The 24,299-nt window shown below is 35.3% G+C and overlaps 1 protein-coding gene across 5 annotated transcripts in view; it reads right to left on the reverse strand.

Annotated features, from left to right (window-relative positions):
- The window catches only part of LOC111934607 (uncharacterized), a 370,779-nt gene that overhangs the window by 117,746 nt on the left and 228,734 nt on the right, over positions 1–24,299 (reverse strand). For 3 of the 5 annotated variants that reach the window (XR_015275208.1, XR_015275209.1, XM_086847082.1), the window contains 3 exons: positions 22,100–22,167; positions 18,101–18,213; positions 13,834–13,892 (listed from right to left, as the gene is read on the reverse strand). Coding sequence is in view for 1 of the 5 variants with exons in the window: in XM_086847082.1 (XP_086703208.1) it covers positions 13,834–13,882 (49 nt within the window). In the remaining 4 variants the exon portion in view is untranslated. Of the gene's footprint in view, positions 1–12,401; positions 12,519–13,833; positions 13,893–18,100; positions 18,214–22,099; positions 22,168–24,299 lie in introns of all 5 variants that reach the window. The other 2 variants (XR_015275210.1, XR_015275211.1) reach the window with 2 other exon arrangements.

Genomic DNA, 24,299 nt, shown 5'->3' on the forward strand with positions numbered 1-24,299 from the left:
TTTATTAGACAAGTTTGTTATCAAACTATTCCTCTAAACATGAAAAGAACAGCAGGCCTTCTGGAAAACCAGATGGCTGCTGTGGTTTCGAAACATGTTCTGGAAGGGTTGTGTAGTTTACATTTTTTCTTTTTCATAAAGGATTGTGTGGGATGTGGCATGGTTCTCAGACACAGAACTCCCACAAAAAAACCCAAGGGGTATGTGGGTGGGAGAGTAAAAGACTACTTGAGGATACAAAAAGAAAGCAAAATTATCCATGTCACTGAATCCCAGAGACCTTCTTGTAAGAAAAGAGTAACTTTTTCACTACAAACGAAATGAGTTACCACTATAAGGGGGAAAAAAATGCTTTCAGACTGCGGTCTTAAGCATTTCACTGCCTTTCCCTGAAACAGAAGGGGACTCTTCTGACACTAAAATGTAATGGGGGACAAAAATAAAAGCAAAACATCAGAAGAAATATGTTTGATGTGATGGATTACATGCATGTCAAGAGGAAAAAAGAGAAAGGTCAGTCTATCAAACTGAGAGCATAATCATATTCCAAAAGGAAAAATGCTTAATAACATTTGGTTAGTTGTTAAATCAATACACAGTAGGAGAAACCCCAAATATAAAGAGGACTCAAAACCCTATTTCAGGAAGGATTTGAAAATGTAAGAAAAAGAATCCATGACTACCTCCAGTATTTTGTATTTAGAATGACATTTCCCGTCACTATCTTTTGTTTTGGAGCAGAAAAAAAATAAAAACTAACTTCAGTCCAAGGACACAGTTTTTCCAGAGGAAAAAAGAGAAATCTGAGAATTTGGATAGCCTCTGGGATTGGGATGGCAGATCCTCCTGGCCCAGCAAGGGGCCAAACGAGCCAGATGCCAGCATTCTCCAATAACCCTGGCAAAGGAGCTTCCCCAGCTCTCCCTCACCTGGGGGTTCTGGTTATACACATCTGTCCTCCTCCTAAAAAACCCTGCACCTGTTGCCAGCCCTTTGCTACACTTCTGGTTACAGAGGCTGCTTCCAAACTGCAAATAATCCACCTGACACCAACAGGAGTTTACACCAGGTCGGACACTGGAGATTGCTGGATTCTAAACGTCTGCCAGCAGACGTGGTGCAAGAACACGAGACAGAGAACGTGGAACAGCCGCAGTTCTGACTGAGTATAAGGAAAACACTGTTCCATGAGGAGCTGAGCAGTCTCCATCCCTGGAAGTTTAGGGCTTACAGGACAAAGCCTGGGCTAAACTGGCCTCATCCTGGAGCCAATTCCTTCAAGCAGGAAATTAGAATAGAGACCCTGGCGGTCACTTCCAAGTTCCTTAATCCTATGATTACTCAGAAACTATGAGAGCTCACAAGAATACTCTTTTCTTGATTCAGTCTATTTTTGTGACTGACCATTTCAAGTCAGTGATGGCATACTGGAGAGGTAATGAAGCAATTTAATTAAAATAATCTAAAACATGGTGGTTTTTTTTTTTTTTACATCAGGGCATAACTATTTGCCAGATATTTTGGCAATATGTTTATCCAAAGAGGTTCATGTCAGATCTTTTTTTAATTTCTTCTCCCTGATTTCTAAAGATGGGGTTTTAAAAATATATTATTTTTCTCCAAGCCATTATTAAGTATCTCTGGAATTACAATGTTGTATTTCAATTTTCATCACTGGTCACATTCAGCCACAAATACTAGTACATTTTCTTCACTCAAAACATATCTTTTATTGATACTGTGTCTGCAATAATGATGCAGGTGAATTTTATCATTCCTTTCACCCTACTAGTAATGAACAAATTCACTGCTTATTACTTTGGACTTGATCTCTAGCAAAACACTACTGGAACAAACAATTTGATTTGTCAACACCTTTACAAGGACTCTTCAATCAATGTCACAAATCCAAATTTAAGCAGCAAAATACATTTGACTGCAAGACCCCAGACTGATTAGAGCTTCGAGTTCAGTGAATTGCACCAGACAGGACAGCAATCAGATTATTAACTCCACTTGAAAATACTCTCTGCTGCCTGGGATTAGCATGCATATTTTGATATAGATCGATAAGCAATCTCCTTTCTATAAGAAATGCCTGCAACATTCATTTGGCTGATCAAAGGTATATATCAGCTTGTTGTGACAGCTAGCTATTGTTTTCCTCTTTCTTTACAGGAGAGTCTCTATTAAAAAAAATCCCTGGCTCCCTTTCACCTAATAGTGGAAGTCAACAGAGAGTCACAAAATTCCATCTCCTCAACACTGAAACACAATTAGTACAGAAAGGACTTTTGCCTTTTTTGTGGTAACTTCAGTTTCACTTCTTCATTCTTTCTGTTCTCCCTCCCTCCTCCCATTCTGAAAGCATGAATATTCTCTTCAAGACTTCCAAACATTTTCATGGTATTCTTCTCTAGTATACTTACAATCTAATTAATTTTTTTTTTTTAATTAGGATAATATTTTTCACAAGAACTATATGTTTTGTGGCTTTGGATTAAAAATAAAGCAACCTTTTATGCTAAGGTTCACACAACAAAATCCATTTCCAGTTAGCTCATCAGAGAAAGAACGAAAGATATTTTCTGCATAAGGTAGCATGAACTCTTAAATGAGCTCTGGATTTTATTGCATCTGCAGAATTGAAAAACCAAAATTTATCTGCCAAATTTTGTCAAGATAAAAGCACAGGCATTTCATCCATCCTCTAATTACATATGAAATAACTGTTATCTCATCTGAGCTTTTTATCTTTTTAATAAAAAAGACATACTTTAAAAAAGACAAACCCAGCTTGCAAAGTATAAAATCAAAAGTGAGTTTGCACAAAACAAATAGACACCAAGCCTCAAGGAGGCCATCAGTGAGTCATTGTGAATTTTGATCTTCTGAGGGAGAGATACTCTGATATCAGCATGAGAAGAGAATCCTAAAATTAAAGCTTTTTTTTCAAGCAGCACCTTTTATTGAAAGAAAACAATCCAGCCCAGATTCAATTGCAGGACTGAAGTCCTGAAGCGCAGGAGAGAAGATTCTCCATCCACACTCACGCTTCAAGGACAGACACAAAAACAAAGGAGCTTTCACAGCTGGTTTTATAACTTTTTACAGTTATTACAATTTTAATTGGTGATCTTCCTAACCAATATTTCTAAAATATAACTCAGTAAGAGTGTACTGAATTCCCACCCCACTGAATTCAGTGAGCCTTTCCCAGTGCCAATGGCTCTGCTCCTATGCCTTGTCTTGAAGCAGCCTACAAGTACTCCAAGCACCCCTGTGCTCCAGGACCTCTGCAGAGAGGAAACACTTATTTCTTAACCTCTCTTTGTCTCCATGCTGATGCAGCTCCTTCACACTTGACAGCAACACATGAAAACTGGACTCACAGACTGAATCTGCTCTAGTACGTATAATTTCCAGGCATTTATCAGCATAAATTTTAGTCACTTACAATGTTCCAAATACTTTTATCACCACACTGAGTTATTTTTTTCCTACCTTAGGCCTTTCCCAGCAGAAGTTGGACATTATATTCTAACGTCCTACAAATAAAATAGTTCCTTCATCACTGAATCCCTATAGAAAATCCTCAGAAAATCATGTTAACTCAAAATAAACCTAGGTTTCCCAATACCACAGAGACATGAATTCATACAAAGCAATTTAATCCATGTATGTGTACCTAATATATACTATATTAACTAAGACAAGAGAATTTATCATATTCTAATCCTTGTTAGATTTTTTTCCCCCAGCAATTTTCAAACATTTATAATTTCTGGTGTCATAGAACTGCAACAGAAACTGCTATGAATAATATGTCATCTCTTATTATTATCTCTAATTAATGAATTTATTCAAATTGGACAGTCTATAGACTAGAAGATACAGGAAACAAATTTCAGGTAGTTCTTTCAGCTAAAAATACAAACAAAATTAGTATTTTAGATGAAAGTAATTTCATCCATTGAATTTCAATATTAAAAAAAAAATAAAAAAATCCTACTTGCATCTTTAAAAGATAATTCAAAAAAAGGTAGCATTTAGGAAAAGAAAATTAGTTCTTCATTTCAGCTCCATAACTAAAACTGCATGTGGTAGCATATAGCAGAGCATGGGTTTAGATTTGTTGACTGTTTTTATTTTAAGTTGCAAAGGCTTTTCTGAATGATAGGTGAAAGGTAAGGGAAAATAATCCCTACAAATACCCAACAGTAAGACTTACATACTTTCCAAGGTGATTTTTTTTCCTTCCAAATAATCCTTTGGTTATACAAGATCAACATCAATCTCTCTTTTCAGTTTATCAAAGAAAAACTTGTATACTGATATTACCTGGAAAGCCTAGATATCTCTTTATGACATGAAAGATTAAATTTAAAATGATTATCCAGATTATTTATTCACTAAGAGGATCAATGGATTTAATAATATTCTTAAAGCAGAACATTAAGATATTTAAGGATACACATAAGGATAATTACATTCACTTCCTGAAACTAGCAGGCAGAACAGACACTGCTTTTTCATCTTTTGCAAACCCAGGATATTTAAATTGATACCCAAGTTGTTTTTCTTTCCTGGCTCTTCAGCAGAGACAATCTAAATCTAATTAACTGCAGATAGCAATTTTATATTTGATTAAGAAATCTTACATTGAGAATCAAGGATTTCAAGATATAGGTTCTAAATCTTTAAGCTTCTTAACATGTTTATGATTTCTTTAATGCGGCAGGTCAAACTCAGCAATACATTGACTGATTTTTGTTGTGAAATTCTATAGAATTTTTTGCACTGTTGCAAGAATAGGAAGTGGGTCACCTTATCAGACATAACCTTCCTTTTTCACTTATTATTAATGATAAAAGGTAAATTAGAAAGCATCCCTTAAATAGAAAATTGGGTAGAGTGACAGCCTGTTCAAAAAAAATCTCAAAATGTTTATAAAAGTGATTATAAATAGATACAATAAATGTTTAATATTTTCTACTTAATCTAACAATCCTTTGGGTTTTCTTAATTAATGGTTAATACTATCGACTCAAAAACTTTATAAGGCACTCACAGAAGGCATCTTATATAATTATATGAGAAACTACAATGATAAATTAAAATTAATAGTGAAAATGTTTATTTTTCTTTATAAAAACTTGCCACTTTTTACTTGACACAAATGTATTTCATAGGAAAATTTGCTCAAATACCTCCATAGAACAGCAATACCCTGGTGCAAACAACTGAATTCCATTTTCTGTAATTTGTGTTACACACAGAACATAAATCAGCCTCCTCACTCCTTCTTCAGCACCTCAGCCTAACTGTAAATACACTTTGAAATCACTCCATATTGATAGAATAGCTCATTTTGCTAAAGAAACTCACTGCTGGCTGCCTTCCCAAAAGCAAGCAGAGTTTTCTGACAAGGAGCATACATTTGTGTTCACAACCAGGAGGAGATGAAGCCAATATCCCTCCCCTTTCATCAGCCCTTTCCCTCCATTGCAATGGCATCATTTGAGTAGCAGCTCGATTCCCTCTTGCATACCTAGAACCACATCAGGCTGTGCAGGGCATTTAAAGCTAGAACCTAACCATAGCAGGAAAATACAAATGAAAAATAGTAATTTACACTTTTAAGTACTTAGACTGTATATTACTCTATGAAATCTGAATTCATTGATATTTTTCATCTTTGACAAAAGAGAAGGCTGTTGCATAGAACATTAATTCTGAAGGAAATTAATCTTCATTAATCACAATGGCAGCATTATTGACACAATGCCCATATTAATTCAATTACACACCTTATTTCTCTATCCCACATTAGTAATATACTCACTTCAAACTGAGAAATTATTTGTACTAGCTATTATTTTGGATGAAATCTGTTGTCTGAGTATAGATTGGCAAATTATTTGCAGACACAAGATCTTATTTAAGGGCAGAAGGGAAAAAAAAAGGTATTTGAAAATACCATAAATACCATTAGATGTAGCAGAACTGTTGTGGTCTTGTTTTTAAGATAGGTCCTCTCTATAGTCCTGCTTCTAAACACACCAGTACATTGTTTCTAGCTTGGATTGAGTTCTCTGTTGATGATCTAGGTTCCATACTATTAAACCTGAAGAAAAACAATCTCATGGAAATCCTCAATAAGGTCCATTTTTGATCTCTTACCTGTAACAGCTCTAATCACACAATTACATCTTTAAGAAAATCAGTGGTTTCATCTGTGATATTTTATCCAACTTCTCAGTAAGAGAAACTCCTCATGGTGTCAGAGCACTCAGTTGTGTTGGGGATCTGCTGCAGCACTGCCTTTTACTTTCTTCTTTAGGACACTGAACACAACTTCTGCCCCATGCACAGGAATGATACACCCATACTAAACAGCTGTAGTAAACAGCTGTGTAGCCATGTTCTGCAGCTGCTAGTTCTATGCTCTGGCTCCATCTAACTCACTCAGGGTAAATGACAGAACCACAAAATGCCTGAGTTGGGAAGGGACCTCTGGAGCTCATATGGTCCAACTTCCCTGGCTCAAGCAGGACCAGGCAGAGCTGGCTGCCCAGCACCATGTCCAGCCTGCTTTTGGCTACCTCCAGTGAGGAACACTCCACACTCTCGAGAAGCTGGTCTTGTTTTTGGAAAGCTACAGAAACAACAATCTGGAATTAAAATTTTGACATAAAAACACCCAACACAGGTGGAAGAGGAATTTAATTCATTGTATTAGGTATGGCCATTTGCAACATATTAATTACCATCATACATTCCAGGTCCGGAAGAATTGTGAACTTGAATGTGCAAATTAAAGCTGTTTTTTTCTATTTTAATTTGTCTAGAGCTAATGCAATCAAACAGGTGGAAATATAAAGTGGTGTGTTCCTTGCTCTTGCTACATAACATTTACGCATCTGCAGAAATTATAAGAGCCTGAAAACCTTTTTGAATCAGGTTCTGCACCTTAAAAAGCCTCTTATATTTTGTAACACTACCCCTCTGTCCTTACCCCCTCTCCCAGTTTAGACTGTAGTCCACTTTAGCTGGTACCCACCTTGAAAAGAAATAACTTAAACAGGTGAAACTGGGAGGATGTGTTACACCAAGGAAAAGGGAAACAGTCCTCCATTTACCGCTCTTCCTTAAAGCTTAAGTGGAAGTTGTTCCTAAAACATTGTCATTTCCCATTTATTTTTAAAGACTGAGAAAATAACACATTTACAAATACTTAAACACCAGTGATTCCAACAATCATTTCACAAATCTTTAAAATACAAATATCATTTTAACTCTTGATTGTTTCACCATGGAGATGTGAGTGACTATGTTAAAAATCAGATTTCTTTTAACAGTACAGGACTGCTGTCTTTCAATATTCATTCACCTGCTTCATGCAGGCTGCAGAAGCAAGGAACACCAAGTCAAACAAATATGCAAGTGTGATCAGGTGCAAAGTTTCACATTTAAGCACCTCTTAAAAATAGAAGAAACTACTTTTTCAGGCAGAAGAGAGGCTGCCACTACAGAGAAGTAGGGAAGAAAAAACCCCACAGCTCCATTGCTCCCTCTCCTTCTCACACAGTTAACACAACAATACACAACTGCTTGGCTCAACTGAAAGTCTGTCCTGTAATAAATGCATGAACACAGACAGACACCATACATCAGAGCTGCACTGACACTGATCTGGGCTCTATCTTCTGACTTATTTAAGAGTAAACCAAAATGAATTAGGTGGAATGAAATAGAAGTTCTTGGGTATTAAACTACTCTCAGTAATCTTTTAGATGCAAATATTGATGCAATTATATCCACTGATAAGGCAGAGACATTCAACAGTTTCAGTGATAATTTCTTTGAGCTAAAGATTTTGGATATAAGGCGCAGGACACTATTGTTTTAAATAAAGGTATATTTAGACTGTCAATCTGAACAAGCTGGATATACTGAAAGGAAAACAAGATAACAAGATTAAATAATGAAGATAATGTGGTACACAAATAATGGGAGGTGATAAATTTGCATTTAAGAGGCTAGAGAAAATAGTATCTATTTTTTTATACCCAGGCCACTCTGTGTGTTCAAGCAAACCCCAGAAGCCTTAAAACAACAACAAAAAAAACAACAGAAGAGGGAAAGGAGAGACTGGCTTCAGACTGCTGCTGAACTGCAGAATGTGAGAGGAAAAAGAAATTTAATCTGCTCAGGACACTTACTCCTTATCATAGTGTGTCTTCAAAAAAAGATTTAATTACTTAAGCTTGGATATATTTATCAGTATATGGCAAGGTACTATATTGGGATTAATGCTCTGAAGCATCTTCCTTTGTCACCTGAGATTTTCCCTGAGTGTGTCTCATGTATAACTAAATACCATGTTTAGCAATGAGTCTTATGTAAGAGTCCTTCTGCTTCTGTTTCCACAGAGCTTATGCTAAAAACAAGTGACTGATTTAAGTGACATTGGGAGGCCCTTTGAGTGTAATTCGCCTTATTATCGTATCAGTGGTGAAGTCACGGAAGTGTGAATCTCATCTAAGGATTACATCTGGCAAGGATCATGATTAAAAAGATAGTGTCTCATAATCTATCTCAAATTGTTTACTGTATTCATGCTATTTATACTCAGCACATAATTAAAAGCCAAACCCTTGGCATGCAGGTATGTAGTTTTGATGGCATGCTTATATAAACAGTGTTACAGAACTGAGATCATGTTCCCCTCAAGAATATAATAAAGAGTAAATGACTGAATTTAGCATGCAAAAAGACAAAAAAAAAGCCTCACAAGTTGTCTGAGCATGAAAAAAAACAACATACTAGAATGGAATGAAGCACAGCATCAGTAGATAGGGATAGAAAGAAGCAGGAATTAATTCTTTCTGGTACCAAAAATTTCATCAAGGAAGTAAAGTTAAGTGTTGGTCATATGCAGCACTCCTGTTGTTTTTAAAAACTTTCAGTTCAGGGTTGCATTGAAGAGTAATCTCAGGATGTCTGTAGTTCTCTAGCACTTGAAAATCTACACTATCTATGAACTGTTTCAAATGTATAACATCCTGTGTTGTTCAGTCTGTTTGGAATCTCCTGTTTAACTGAGATCCCTGCAGGTGGTACTCCACATCCCTGCACACCCTCAGCAACTTATTTAGGGACTCTGCCTGGGCCCAGGGCACCAACAATACACATGCACAGATATGATCTGAGGAATTTATAAACTACATCTCTTACTTGTAGTATATTCTGAATTGCAGACCAATACAAGTTACCTGCAAACTGCACTGAGGTAAACTCCATTTTTAAACACAAAATTACAAGCAGTACAGCTGCAATCTCAGGGCTCTGCTGACTGCCTTGGTGGCACACATACCCACCAATTTTCTGGAAATTCTTTGATGAAAACAGAAATTATTAACAAAGAGAAAGAACACTGAGCTGATAGCCAAGCAAGAGCTGAAGTCCTCGTGAAATACTCTACATTTTTGCTGTATTTAACCATGTAAGAACCAACCTTTAGATTATGTGCTCCAGCCTTTAATCTGGACAAGGAACAACTCCTACATGAAGTACTGACTCCTTTTTAGGACAATTACCTCTTCATTTCAGTGGCACAGTTAGTGTTGCTTTATCACAAGATAGTAGAGCACATGCTTCACACACCTCAAAACTGCTGCTGACATTCTTTGAACACAGACCAAAAAAAATGTAAAAAACCCCAACCAAAAACCCAACCACCCAACCAACCCACCCACTGACTGTACACATGACTATGCAGCACGTGCTCCAGACTAAGGAAGGGACAAAGCATAGTTCTGGGGGAATTCACACCTGATGGCTTCAGAGTTATCATCCCATTCTATGCTGAACTCCCAGGTGAAATTCTTTAGCTTTGGAAGGACAAGCAGATTTGAATTTTGTTTACAGCAAGAACAAATGGCACATTAATTCTGAAGTGTCCTTTGGCCATCTAACAGCCACTTCATCTAGCTATGTGGTAATTAAACTTTTCCTCGTAGGCAAACCTCATTTATGCTTTCTTTACCACAGAAATAAAATATTCATAAACTAAACCCAAAATGCCTTCCAACACCATCCAGCTTGTAGAATAACTCCCTGTAAAGAACAAATCTAACATAGTAAAGTGGTCAGTAGCTTCTCAGCTTTAAAGGGCTAATAGCCAGCCAGCTGTTTGTGATGCCATTAAAGCACTCTGATAAACTCCTTGTGGTAGGTGAAAGTTGGAATGTGATTTAATAATGAATCATTTATGAGCAAATCTTATTTTAACTGGAATATTTTACTTCATAATGCAAATCTTCCAACTGCACTGAAGACTAGAGCTACAAATTATAACTACACATTTTAGAACAAATTAAGAAATATATTGTGTTCTTCAAACAATGATTTCTATTGAAGCAGTTGAGCACTATTTCCTGAATAGCAACAAGTTTCTACATCATACAGTTGATAGTTCATCATGAGCTGGCATAGTACAACCCACAATTTACAGAGAGCAGTCTTCCAATACAGGAGAACACAAACTGTACTGGGTGGGCTGAGGAAGTATTTTAAAAGTAAAACAACTTCCCCACACATAGTCTCAATGCTTTGCCTCCAGAAAGCTTTAATCAGGATTGCATTTTTGCATTCAATATATTCTTATGTCTTATCTCCCATAAGGTTGTTAGCTTACCAGACCCTGAAGCTGTATCACTACTAAAATATCTCACCAATGAGCACCCACAGCTTCCTATAATCAGTTCTCTTTAACCTAAGCATATTAAAGAATCAATATTAAGAGGGGTAAAGAAGTGTCATCCTGCAACATTGTCTCTGGTTGCAAGAGTCAGGTGAACTCAGTGTTTAGATCATGCTAGTTTCTAACAAGAAAAGCTGTGTACTAGCAGAAAGAAATGAGAAAGAACTATTAAAGAGTAAGAGAACATCTCTCTATAAATTAAGGTCTTGGAGGGGGGAGTTCTCAATTACAGTACTACTCCAATAAATCTGCATCATTTTAAATATAAACCTGATTTACAGGAACCCCCTACTTAATTGCTTCTTTCATAAATTCTGCACAAACTATACATCATAAGAAAACAGCAAAAAAGAGTTTGCATAACACATTAAAATGGAATGTTATGTTGTCATGGCTCACCTGCTAAAGGTAAAGCCTCCCACCACTTATAACTAGAGCCAGAGTCATCATCTATTTTACAGGCAGATTAAATTTCTGAGAGCACCTGAAAAACATGAATGCATGAAGTTATGCAGTTTCTACTCCTGTGTTAGACAAAATTTTGCTGAACATTAGGAATGGGGCACAGAGTTTCTTTCTGTGTCTTTAGAATCTAAAGACCAATTTCCCTTGATATAATTTCTTTAGCAAATTGTATGTCAAAAAAGTTAACCAATGTATGAAGAGTATTTCTTTCTTATTCTTGCAGTGTGAAAATTAGGTGCAAGTTAAACTGAACCCAAGCACAGGAGAAAAGAAAAAAACCTGACAAACAGAAGAGCAATGACAAAGGTACCCTGAAGGACAGGTACTAAAGAAACACCAGAGCTGCTTCTGTGACATAGACCAGAGAGATCACTGTGACAGAATCTACTAAAGCTACAGTCAGTGATTAAACCATAGTTTTGAGGTCAGGCCTCAGAGCTGAGGAATATTTACCCATCTGCAGTTCAAACACAGCGGGAATGCTTATGCTAAGAAACACTTCTCTGCTTTTCTCTACATACCTGCTTGTCTTTCAGTGAAACAAAAGTACCTCAAAAGCCCTGATCCTAAATAAGCTAAAGGATGCAGGTTTTACTTGTGTTCCCATTCAAACAAATCAACTGATTTGACCCCCCCTCCCACCTCAAAATGATCTTTCCTTCTACAGTAACCAGAAGAAAACAGGCTTGACCCTTGGAAAGCAGAAATTGATACATTTTTCAATCTCCAATAACCTTCAAAATCAACTTTATTCCATCAGCACTCCTTTATAAGGGAGTGTTTTTTTCTTTGAATACTTTTCCATCCGCCTTTTGAGATTTGTAAGCACCCACACCAACACCACAGTAATGAAGCCCTCGGTTACACTTCACATTCTCTAAAAGTTTGAGACTCTCCCTTATTTTTAATAGTGCAGAGAAATAATAAAGCTTCATTTGGCTAAGGCATCAAGGAGTTGATAACTCGTAAGATCCAGTCCATTTCTGCACCATGCCCTTCAGACCACTTCAGTTGGGATGTCAAACTCTAGCTTGCTGTTTGACAATCAAATTTATCATAAATCTATAGCACTTAGAGCTGTAATGAATCCCATTTTAAAGTGATGTTAAAAAAAACAGAATGAAAATGAAAGCATTTTAGACAGTTTAGAAAATTAACAAAGCCTTACTATTGCTTGGCAATTCCAGAAGCAAACCTGATGTCTTTTTCTGGTTAGAGTATGAGGCATGACAACATCATGTGTTCTGACTTGAGTGGTGTTAAAGGCTAAGGCTCTCAGTGTAACCTAAATAAATGGAATACTGCTTTGAAATGCTGTAAGGTTTTTGAGTGCAACAGAGATGTAAGAGACTTCTGCAAGGATAACGCAATCTTTTGAAAAAAGAGGCAAAACTAGAGTAAAAGTAAAAATATTATATAATATATAAATTTTCCATAACTAACAAACATAAATTTCTTCACTAGTTCACATGCATATTTTATAAAAAATCAAAAGCACTTATAAAGTTTCCTAAAACTATTATACAATCCAATTAATTTTACTCAAAAATATATGAACTAGTCATGATAACTAATATTATTTAAGCACCTGAGTTTAAAGTTGACATTTAGACAGCTCTATTTCACATGTATAATTCATATATGCAGGCTAAGAAAAAGTGTTGCTATTCAGCAGAAGCATGACTTCATTTAGCCTTAAAGAAGTGCTCCATTTAAACCCAATGTTTATATGTGACAGAATTGAAAAGCATATTTTTGAAGAAAAACAGGAATTGAATTTGCAGACAAGGCACTACCCAATCCTGGTCTTACAGAGCTGCTGACCTAATACTCCACCTGAATTAATGAGGACCATGCCTATGTAAATCAAGCCTGTGTTGTCCTCTCTGGTACAATTCAGTAATTTCAATTTCAAGGAGCAAAACCAACAAGTGAACATTCCTAACAGGCAGACCTTGAACACTCTTCTGGAAATGTGAACTTACTGTGATCCTTGAATAGGAATTAAGTTGCTAAGAGATATCTGTTACACATTGCTTTCACCCTTTAGTTTATTTGAATAAAACCACATTTTATGTCCACTGTTTCTAGTCAGTTTTATTTCTTGCCAGTAGACCTCTTAACTGAAATTATGCTCCCAATTACAACCTTTAAAATCAACAGCATTCAGGCTAATATAGCTGTACAAAGCTCCCTCACTAAATCTGATGAAAAATTTATATGGATGAAGGGAGGAAGAGACAAAAAAAACATTCTGGGAAATATCTTAAAAGGGTGGATTTTACCATAAGCTATCTAAAAGCATGAAATTTAGAATAGCTCTAGTTCATTTCAAGATTAAATCAGAGGAAGATTTTCTTTCAACCTACATTTCAAGACATCAGAAAATATATATAAAGCATTTGTCATCTTTCAATATTTTGTAGGCAACTGTCATCCTGATCATTTAATATGTTGTCTCTCACACAAAAATAATCATACAATTCAACTCAATTGTTTTGCATGGACTTCTTCTGGAAAATATTTTAAGGTACTCAGAAATATAATTCTTTCAGCTCTCCGTCATCATATACTTGCATTTGTAATGTTCCTTCCCCTACCTTGTCTTACAGGGTCACAGTGTCCAGTAGCCAAGCTCAGTACACTCATCTCTAATTCTCTGTGTAGGCAAACAACAAAGAAGGTTTTTAGGAATGGACAGATTTTATTTTTTTAGTGTTTTTTTTATACAAGATACTGACCGGCATTGGACCAACCTGATCATCTTTTATTTCTCAGTATTTTTTTTCATTACTTAAGCTATAACCTTTAGCTTCTTTTTAAGCAATTCCACAGTGCAGAATTTTATTTTGTATGACTGCAAGAATTCACAGAACGTATAGAGAAATATCAATTTATCTCTAAGGGAATAACTGCTTTAAAAAGCTTTTTGAAAAATAAGCCATATGATTTTTAACAGCAAAAAGATCTTAAACACACTCTGTAGGACTGTACAGATTTGGGGCAGGATGGGGGGAGAGTTAATGCTGAAATGCTGTAGTGCACTCTACACACAAACAGTAATAAAAATCTATCACTTAATCATTTACATGTTGTGTAAAACAGCAGTCTCCTTTTAGTTAAGAGCTGCTTTATGTCGTTTTCATCGATACAAATGTTGCCCAAGTGATTGTGTGGGAGAATACAAGAACAGACTGTAATAAAATTAAAAATAACTTTCCAAGGAAATAGTATTTGGAAGGATTAATTACAGAAGTTCAAACAGGAGGCCATATGCTTTCCTCTCGCTTTACTATTGAGCATACAGTATGCCTGTAATAAAACAGGAAGGGGAAAAAGCTGGTCAAAGCAAACTCTTTCAAACACCAGGTAATGATTCAAGATACCTTTACAATTTGGTGTGCCTGAATATATTTATCTATTCATTTGACTTCTATACTAAAGCTTTTATCAGCTGTGTTCATTTTTGGTATAAATTAGTTAGCCCTTTGCCAGTACTCCAGTATAGCAGGTATTTCCTGAGTGCTAAATACACGAGAAAAGTTGGTAGTGTGGGCATATTCCCTCCTTACATCAAATCCTCTACTCCAAATGCAAGATTTACTTGCAAGAACACAGAGGCTGTCTAAGATCACAGCTGCAACCTGTGCAAGCAAAAGAACTTTGCTAACGTTTACAAGAATTGGGTGCTTTTATATGCTTTCCATTTAAGTAGTGCATAGCAAAGAAAGTCACTGTGACTTGAAAAAACTTCACTAAATGTTCACACTAATGTGCTAAAATAAAAAAAGATATATGTTCAAGTGTTTTTCTGATTTGGGGTCCAAAGGTTTAACTTCAGAAAATGGGTTATTTTATCATTTACATGAGAAAGTCTTCCCTTAATTTAATCAGTTTAATATTTTCAAAACTATAACACTGATTTTGTAAACAACTTGATGGAAGATAAATAAAACTTTATAGTAGGAAAAGAAGAGCAGAGGTACAAAAATAATCAGAGAGACTTTTATCCCAACTAAGTGGTACACAAGGTGACTGAGAAGTCAAAATTATTCAGAGAGCCAGTATTATGAGTGCTGCCTTTTTATTCAACTAAATCTATAGGGTTTTTAAAGTGCTAAGTTACCTGTATGTTTCCAATTAGTTCCTTAAAAAAGTAGATAAACACATGAAAATTCTGTTTAAGTGTAAGTTAATACTATTAGAGATCACAGTAGTGTATGGCCCAAGAATACAATAATGGAAGAACAGATAGGTTTTCATTCTCATTTCATGACCTCCATGAGAAAAAACAAACAAACAAAACAAACAAACAATCAAAAAAACCCAAACAACAACAACAACAACAAAACCAAAGCAAAACAAACCCACCAAAACTAAAACCCAAATCCTCCTCTTTTCACTTCCATAAATTAGTGGAGAGAAGTTGCATTAAACCTCAAGAACCCGTTTAGGGAAAGTGTCTGAAATGCCTTGTGCTCATGAAGAAATCATAGTGTCCTTAGAAAATAATTTATTGAGAAATGTCAAACTGTTCTGGACAAAAAACCCCAAATATAAATCAAATTCAAATATTTGATTTAAATATATAATATATATGGAAACAACTTATAGAATTATTAACAGTTATTAGATGATAGAAAAAACTGGAATTACTTTCCTTGTTCTCTCCATTTCAGTCTTCTTGAAACTCTATTTTATGTAATAACATAATGATGCACTGAAAGTTTTTTACAAATGTAAATCCATCACATCTGAAGTGAAAAATCCACAAAGAATAAAGCTGTTTTCTATACTGTTTAAACATAATGCACTACTCTGTCTAAATCATAAGGGAATAAGGCACTTAAAATAGGGTGTCCCATTTCGAGGTAATAAATAGCAGATTGATTCAACCTCCCAGTTGATCCTGCAGTTTACTTACATACAAGATGGAAAATAAAGTACTAAAGCCATTGTGATTTACTTCTCAGAAATGAGACACTCTATATTAGTGTAAATGAATGCAAAAGTCCTGCATTGACAATTTATTACGTTCGTAGGCCAAGCCCTGATTAGATCAAATTGCAGTTTTTCTGAGCACACCGAGTGCACCTCACTGCAGATTCCAGTCACCACAATCAGCCATATACAAAAAAATCAATCCCAAACAAAACCAAAATGACCCCACCCCAAAACTCTAAGCCAAGTTTCTCCAGCCCATTCTTTTTCAAAGCATGTTTGTCTCCCCATTTATCAATATTTAAAGAAAGGTGTTCTATCCCAAGAGAAAACAAATTACTTAATGAGTTAGCATATACAACAGTATTTTAATGGTTTTTAGTAGTAATCTAAAGTAGCTATCCAGAAGCTATCTATCATTTTGTGGTTTTTCTTATCTTGTAATAATAATACACTTTCCTGTGATTTTGCCAAAAAATATTCATAGCAATACCATCAAGCAATACTTTCAGCAACAAAATGTATTTATCCCCAAAAGATATCCCAGGATTAACAGGAAACAGTCACTTGTTTCTCATTTGTGTAAACTAATGCTATTTAAATGTTTCAAAGAATCCTGCTCTGCTTATTCCAGCAGGCACATTGATATTACTTACTGTTCTCACAATAGCTCAAACAATGAAATGGATGTCCATTTTAAAAAGAAAGATTTTAAAATAGCAACATTCCTTATAGTCCTATGTGAAAATCAGGGGAAAAACTAAAGTACAGAGGACTGCAGGTGTCTGTGCACTTGTGCTACATGAGCTCATCATCAAGGGCTTCAAGGCCACAGAAATTCATGGCCTTTGGATCAGACTCTGTTCAGGAAGACAAAAACTGCATTTGAATTTCAGGGCAACTTCACCAATAAACTCTCTAATAAAGAGAGCATCAAAATCATTCCAGAATTCCCATCACTGGGGCAAATCTCTTATTCTCGAGACCTGAACAGGCTTCACATTTCACACCACAGGAACCACTTCCCTCAGCCACTTTTCCTTTTAGGATATTTTGGAGAAAAATATGATTATTTCACTTTTTACCACCCAGTGGCTTAAAAACATGCAGATTTTGTACTAGAAAGATGTTTGCTAATATAGATGTATTTGTATATATGACTTTAAATAGTAGGAAGAATTAGGTTTTTTCAGGTGATCTATATGATATTTTCTGTCCATAGGCATGCAAACAGATGCTTAAACAGCATCTCCCTTACAAAGACTTCTTATATTCAAAATTACACAAAATCCACCTTCCAAGGATGTTTGTTAAATGAAGTGCTTCTGCAAACAAAAAAACCCTGAGTGTCTGGATGAAAACTGGTCATGTACATTTTCAAGAAAATGCAATGCTGCTGGAAAGTACTAGAATCAGCAACATTTCAGTACTGGTCTAGTTAAAAAAGTGGATTTCTATAACTGTCTACACCCTTTTTGCAAAATGTCTGATGTCTGCCAGTGTACAACCACACATAAAAGGCCCTTGTCTTCAAAATCCAAACTGGAAGAATCTTTCATAAAATGAAGGACCTTGAACAAGTAGTAGGGAGTAATTCAGTACTTTAATCTACTAAATATTTTAAAGGTTTGTCATCTGAACTTTAATGACTATCTTTTTACCAGGTGCATAATAGCTTTAACACTGTAAAAGAAGGAACTATACATATCTCCTATGCCATAAAACACTAATCAGTGTAAACTTCAAAGCTTTTACTTGAGAGTGTAAACTTCTAAGAAAGATTAGATAACTACTGAGCAGGTGCAATCCAGGAACAAAAATAGAAGGAAACATAATAAAGGAAGCCAGTCAAAGCTGTTACTAAATAAAAATTCCCTTCTTATTAGAGGAAAGACCATAGCAAAAAAGAAATTTCGATGTAATTACCATCTATTTTAAGGCCAGCCAAGCATTTTCCAGATATTTCCTGAAAATGAGATTCACCATCTGCACAGATACTGATTGATATTCTCTTCTCTTGCAGACAAGTTCAACGTAGTCTATAAAAAAATTGAAACAATGATATGCATATTAAAGAATACAACACATGGTCTTAAATTGCAGTGTATTTAACAGCATTTTTAAAAATAATTACTATTTTTTATATATATAGTATAAAGCAGTCCACCCTTGAACTAACTCCAGTGCTGTAATGTTCACTGAAGCCAAAAGTTTCATAACCTCCTCCCACACATTCAAGTAATAATCACAAACTGAAGCACACACAGGCACCCTGGTCAATTACAGAACTAGCTTAATGGGATTAAACTCCCACTTAAGTATTTCAAATAAGTACTGTTCACTTCTTACTTTCCATTTTGAGCCAGAACTAACCACAAAGAGACAAACATGATATATATACATGGAAAATGTTGTTTTTGACTCATGACAATGCATTTTATTGCCACACATACAAACTCCTAGGAATCTGGAGGAATAGAAAAGCTTTGTATTTCATTTTATAGTTTTCAAACAAAATGTTTGATTGTTCTCACATGTGGAGAAGATGGTCAAATGGTAATAAAGTGAGAGCTAAGTATGAAGAAATGAAAGCATGAGCCCACTGCCAGAACTCTCACCAAGTTCTATAGAGCTAACCAGTATTGGAAGAGGGCTGCTTACAAAAAGCTATCTATAATTATGACTTCTTTTTTTCAAGTGGACATCCTAATTTTTCTGTTTTCCTGAAATACCACATCCCTTTCTATCACATGGAAGCCCGTTTTTGTATGTTTGGTTTGCAGTTTCTTGCACTTTCCTTTCTCCTTCAGAACCTCAGAAAGTTTCTCTCTGTCAATCAGTCAGAGTAATTAGATTTTTTTGTCACCCAATTCTATATTACAAAAACATTAGGTATTTATAATGGAACATCTCTCTTTCTTTCAGAATAAATGGCCTGTTTTCCTGAGGAATAGAGTAGTTCTACCCTCATTACTCCCATTAACCTGTGAATTTAAATCAACTAACATAAAAGTTGTAGAAGCAGCTTGATCACTAGAATGCTTTCAATTATTTTTCTAAAACAAAAGTACAGAGACTTTAGGTAAAAACTGAGGAAGCCAACATCTTTGTAATCCATTAAACTGTACAGTTAATTCTGTACGAAAAGGGTTTTTTTGTAGAGGGCACAGCAGAAATGATATTTACTGGCTAGGAGATAGATTTTAGCTAATTTTGATCTGTGCAAAGGAAACAATCAACATCCATAATACCATCACATTCAAATAAAGATTTCCTTAGGTACTGTTTGAAATATCCCCAGGGTCATTAATTGCTCAGTGCAGCACCCTCAAACTGCTTTTACAGTATAAGGCTCTGAAAAAAGCTGCTATTAAGTCAGCCAGTGATGGGATCCTACAACAAAAAAATCACATGTAAAATCCTGGGCATGCTCCCATTCACTGGAGAATTTATAGTGGTTAGTAGGCAGTAACCTTGCTCAAGTAGCTCTTCTCTGGGTGCATATAAACTAATTTAATACATTCACATCAACATCCTACATACCACATCCTTATCACACTGCTGCCACTTCATCTTTTCTATTGGAATACTGTCACATTTCACTCCCAGAGAGTTCTTAGCATTAAACAGGAGAGAACCTGAACCATTATAAAATACAAGTGCCTGATCTTTCAGTTAAAAAATGTTGAAGTACATGTGCAAGAACTTAGTGGGACCAATAGATATTTTTTGTATTTTGTTCAGATAAAGCTATTATCCCCATTTTTGCTTATTAAATCCACTAACAGCATAGCATCTGTAAACAGATAATCTGGGGTGGTCTACTAATAGTATACCTGTCCAAAATTTTAGATAAAACAGATATATATCTAACTGGAAATCTATCCAGTCAAACCTTTTCAAAATATGCCATCTCAGTTTAGCCCAAAAGTCTTAGAATGTTCTTTTCATTTTTATTCTCAAAAGGACATGAAGTATAACATAGCAAAGAAAAGTACATTATGTATCTAGCCAACATACCTGCTATGCAACAAACACCTGTATTACATCTGACCTTCCAAGTAAACTGAAAATCAAAGAAACTTTTATTCCCTTTAAAATATCAAAGTAGGGATTTTTTGTCTATTTCACTACATCTAAAATCATATATATAAAAATTCAGATGGTTTTTTAGCTACCATTGTAACTTTTACACATAGACCTTGTTCATTTGGAAGTGAGTTGCCAGTAAATCATGCAATTATTGAGTATCAAGGTATACATGCAACCTGGAGCAGGAATGTCATCTGCACAGGAGGAAATAAGGGGAAAAAGAGTCTCCAGTATGGGGTTTTCCAGAGAAAGCCTTTCTTGAGCCACTGTGAGTGGGTCCAGCAGGACCTTCTCTGCCAAGAGAAGGCAGGGGAGCTGCCCACACTCTCAACTGGAAGTGGTCAGAATGCAAAAAAATGGGCATTATTCCAAAATCTGAGCACGCAGCTGCCATTTCAGATTGGTGCCAGTCACTAATGGGCACAAAGGCATGGGATGTACCAGGGAAATTGGCAAAGATTCCAGGGCAAGAGGGTTGTTCCAGTAGAAGAAATCCCTCTAGTTCAATGAGACCAAGCACAGGCACACAGGTACTGTACAGATCTCTATCATTCATTTTCCTGATTGTGGACAAAGAAACCTGCAGGATTACAATCAAGTCACTTTAATTCAGAAATGTTGTTAATTCCGAATTATATCACAGTATACTTTTGTTTATATTTCTGGTAGCTATAAATAAGAAAGGGAATTGTATTGCAGACAGTACTTGGTACTCCTCTTCCCTGGGGCCACCAGACAGATGAAACAATAGTTCTCACTTTCAAAATGCCAGCAAATCCAGCCACAGATACTGTGTAAAGCAACAGGCAGAATGCAAATTGAGCAAGTAAGGACACAATACAAAAGACAACTTTGCATTAAGGTGGCAACCTATCTAAATTACAAATGTAGGAAACCCTCATTTCTGCATTAAAATAATAAGTGATATAATAATCACTTTGTCTCCTTCTTTCTAAAGGAATAAGCCATTACCATGCTGTCTATAAAACTGTCACTTGGTGATGCTGCGTAGCTGCTGCTACTGAATAGCAAAACTCATCCAACTTTCATTTATTTTGAGTTGTGAAAAAAGGAAACTAATGAACTCTGAATAATTAAGACATTTATAATACAAAACTAATGTGTCTATATATGGCCTAAGATTCTTATCTGATATGGCTAAAACAAATAACCTATGATTTTTAAGCATGGGGTCCTTAATTTCTGTTCATAGGTAGATGTAATTTGCTTCTTTATATCAAATATTTAATATTTATGAATTAATTTACTAGTCAGCTACTTTAATTTGTCAGTGTAAAACAAAATGAGGAAACTGAAATACCTAAGCTAAAAAACTTTATTTAATATGCTACTTAGAAAATAAACCCAGTGATTGTTTTTTTTCTGTGGAATAGATAAACAAAAGAAAATCAAATAGAATTCATCGAGACAGAAAGTGATGCATGAGGCTATTAACTTCTGAGACATGTCAGTAAAAAGAGTAAAGCAAGATACTTTGAGTCTAGCTCTCCATTTGAACAACTAGCTTAACTAGGTAAGAAAAACTGCTTATTTGATAGGCAGAAGCCTGAGAATATAAGAATATGTGCATTAGCTAGATATTTTTATTAAAGCAGAATGTGTATATAAATATAAATCAGAAAATAATCTCAAATAGAAAGTATAACTTAAAACCACTTTTATATGAAAGTTTCTAATTTCAAGCAAGTGTCTGCAAGTAACAAATATGGTTTTATTAAGCAGCATATAGACAGCAGTTCTAACAAAAGACACTTGAACAATGAATCACAAGCCCCACTTGTAAATTGACTCAGGCTATTTCCACATACCTACCAACTCTAAATCTTCAGCAGATAATCAGAGACTAGTTTGGATCAAGAGCTCTCCTGCAGTAGAAGGGCCTACAGGTATAAAACAAACATGTTGCTGAAACAAAACTATAACTAAAACACAGCATCTCAACACAGTAAAGATCCACAAGTAGTTGTTGCAGACTATTGTTGTTAACAGAGCTACTCTTTCCTAGGTGAGCGTGCAAATGTTCTGTAGGTTTTCATCTATATTTCACCTCACTAATTAACATGAAATTTCCCTTGATAACAGTTATTAGCTGATAGCCAAAATGCTTGCCCTTCCTATGAGCTGACCAGGTCACACAAAGAAGGGGAAGGTGAGTAGCCATATTAAAATGCTTTCTCTTTCCCCAAATCCCTCAGGGAAGGTCCTTACCACTGTGCCAATAAATTTCTTATGGCTGCCTCCATCATAAATACTCTGATTAAAATGTAAATTCAACCAACCTATCAGCTTCCCATTAAGAGGACTCTTTAAAAACACCATTAATCAGCTGAGAGATATGTAGTGAAATACCACTTATCAATTCTAACTGCTTATGACAGTTAACAAAGCTTTATATTTGCCCCAAACATGTGCTGATCTATCAATTATGCCAGGGTTCACTCTCACGCTAATTGTACATTTTCTTCTCTAATGCATTTTTGCTGTTATCTCATAGGCTAATGAAAGCTGGGAAATCAATACATATAAATTATACATGCAAAGAAGGACTGCTGTGAACATAAAGTTTCTAATTAATTGCACTTGATTAATTTATATCCTTTAATTATCTTGCTAAGCCACAAACAACATAAATATCCTTGCAATCTGGTTATTGCTATGTCAGTCATAAAAAAAAGCAGACACAGTAAATCTATGAAATCTAGCAAACTCCATTGCCAAAAAACACGGTATGGCATAACACATAAATATAACTGGACTTACTCAAGACACCTATGAATAATTTTACTGTGATAAATTACCACTAAATATGTTGTATAGTTATTTGATTAAGGTTATAATGAGAACTTTACATGTAGAATAGAGGGTAAGCAAAATGCAGGCTTATCATGCAGGCTTATGGAGGTTCTTATTTGTATTTATAAAACAAATCTGCAATAGACATGTAAGTGATATTGATATCTGATTGGTTAGGGCCAGGGATCAAATTATCAATATTCTAAATTAAGGCATTACTGCTTTTCTTCACTTAAGATTACATGGCAATTTGTTTGCAGACTTATCTGAAAGCCAGAAATGCACACAATCAGAACCTAATAATGATATACCAAACTCTAAGCAGAGTTAAATAAGAGCTACCATACTGTCTTTTGTAAGAGGCAATTGGCCAAATTTAAATTCTTCCATTATGAGAGTAGCTGTAACTGTAGATACTTCTTTTTTCTTTTCAAATTGTGTCCACTTTGGTAAACCAACCATATGTCACTGTTCTGAAATCTAATCCTATCAATCCGCCAGACTTGGTCTTTGTCCTACACAACAGCATATTACTGAATATCTGTATCTACAACTTTCATAAATGTGTAAAAAGAAACTGTATCTGTCTACGGGGAGACTCAGACAGAGACCATCTGTCAGTGACTAAAGCTATTCTTTAAAAAAGAAAACATTCATCTGGGATTTGCCCTTTACAGAGTAAACCCACTTAACCTCCCAATAAGATTAACTGTTATTTGTTTCCATTAAACAAAAATGACCATGCTAATATGCATTTAATAGCACGAACAATGAGAGAAACACGAACTTTAACAATTTTTTAATTCATTAAAATAATGAAATATGTTATTTAACACCACCTATTTTATTATTCATAAATAACTTTTCTTTTGCATTACAAACCTTCTTCTCTGACGTTAAGACTAAAAATATATTAAAAAAATAAAAAATTAGGGCAAATATTGAAACTAAGACATCAGGCTCTTAAGTCTGCCACATATTATAGATAACAATGACTATATAAATTAAGTCTGAATAATATGTATACCCAATACCTTTGGAGCACTGAAGATTTTCACCTGTGCCCTCAACATCTAGGCATTTACAAAGAAAGGTATTTAACTAGATTGATTATATGAGCCTGTCTGAGTGGAGTTAGTGCAATGGAGACTGTACCCTGTGATTCTCTTTGCAGCAGCACAAATCACTGAACCAGCCTGAAGCTATACAGAAAAATACC

This window comes from Cyanistes caeruleus, chromosome 12 (assembly GCF_971803275.1).
Source record: "Cyanistes caeruleus chromosome 12, bCyaCae1.hap1.1, whole genome shotgun sequence".
In the NCBI taxonomy this organism is placed as follows: Eukaryota; Metazoa; Chordata; class Aves; order Passeriformes; family Paridae; genus Cyanistes; species Cyanistes caeruleus.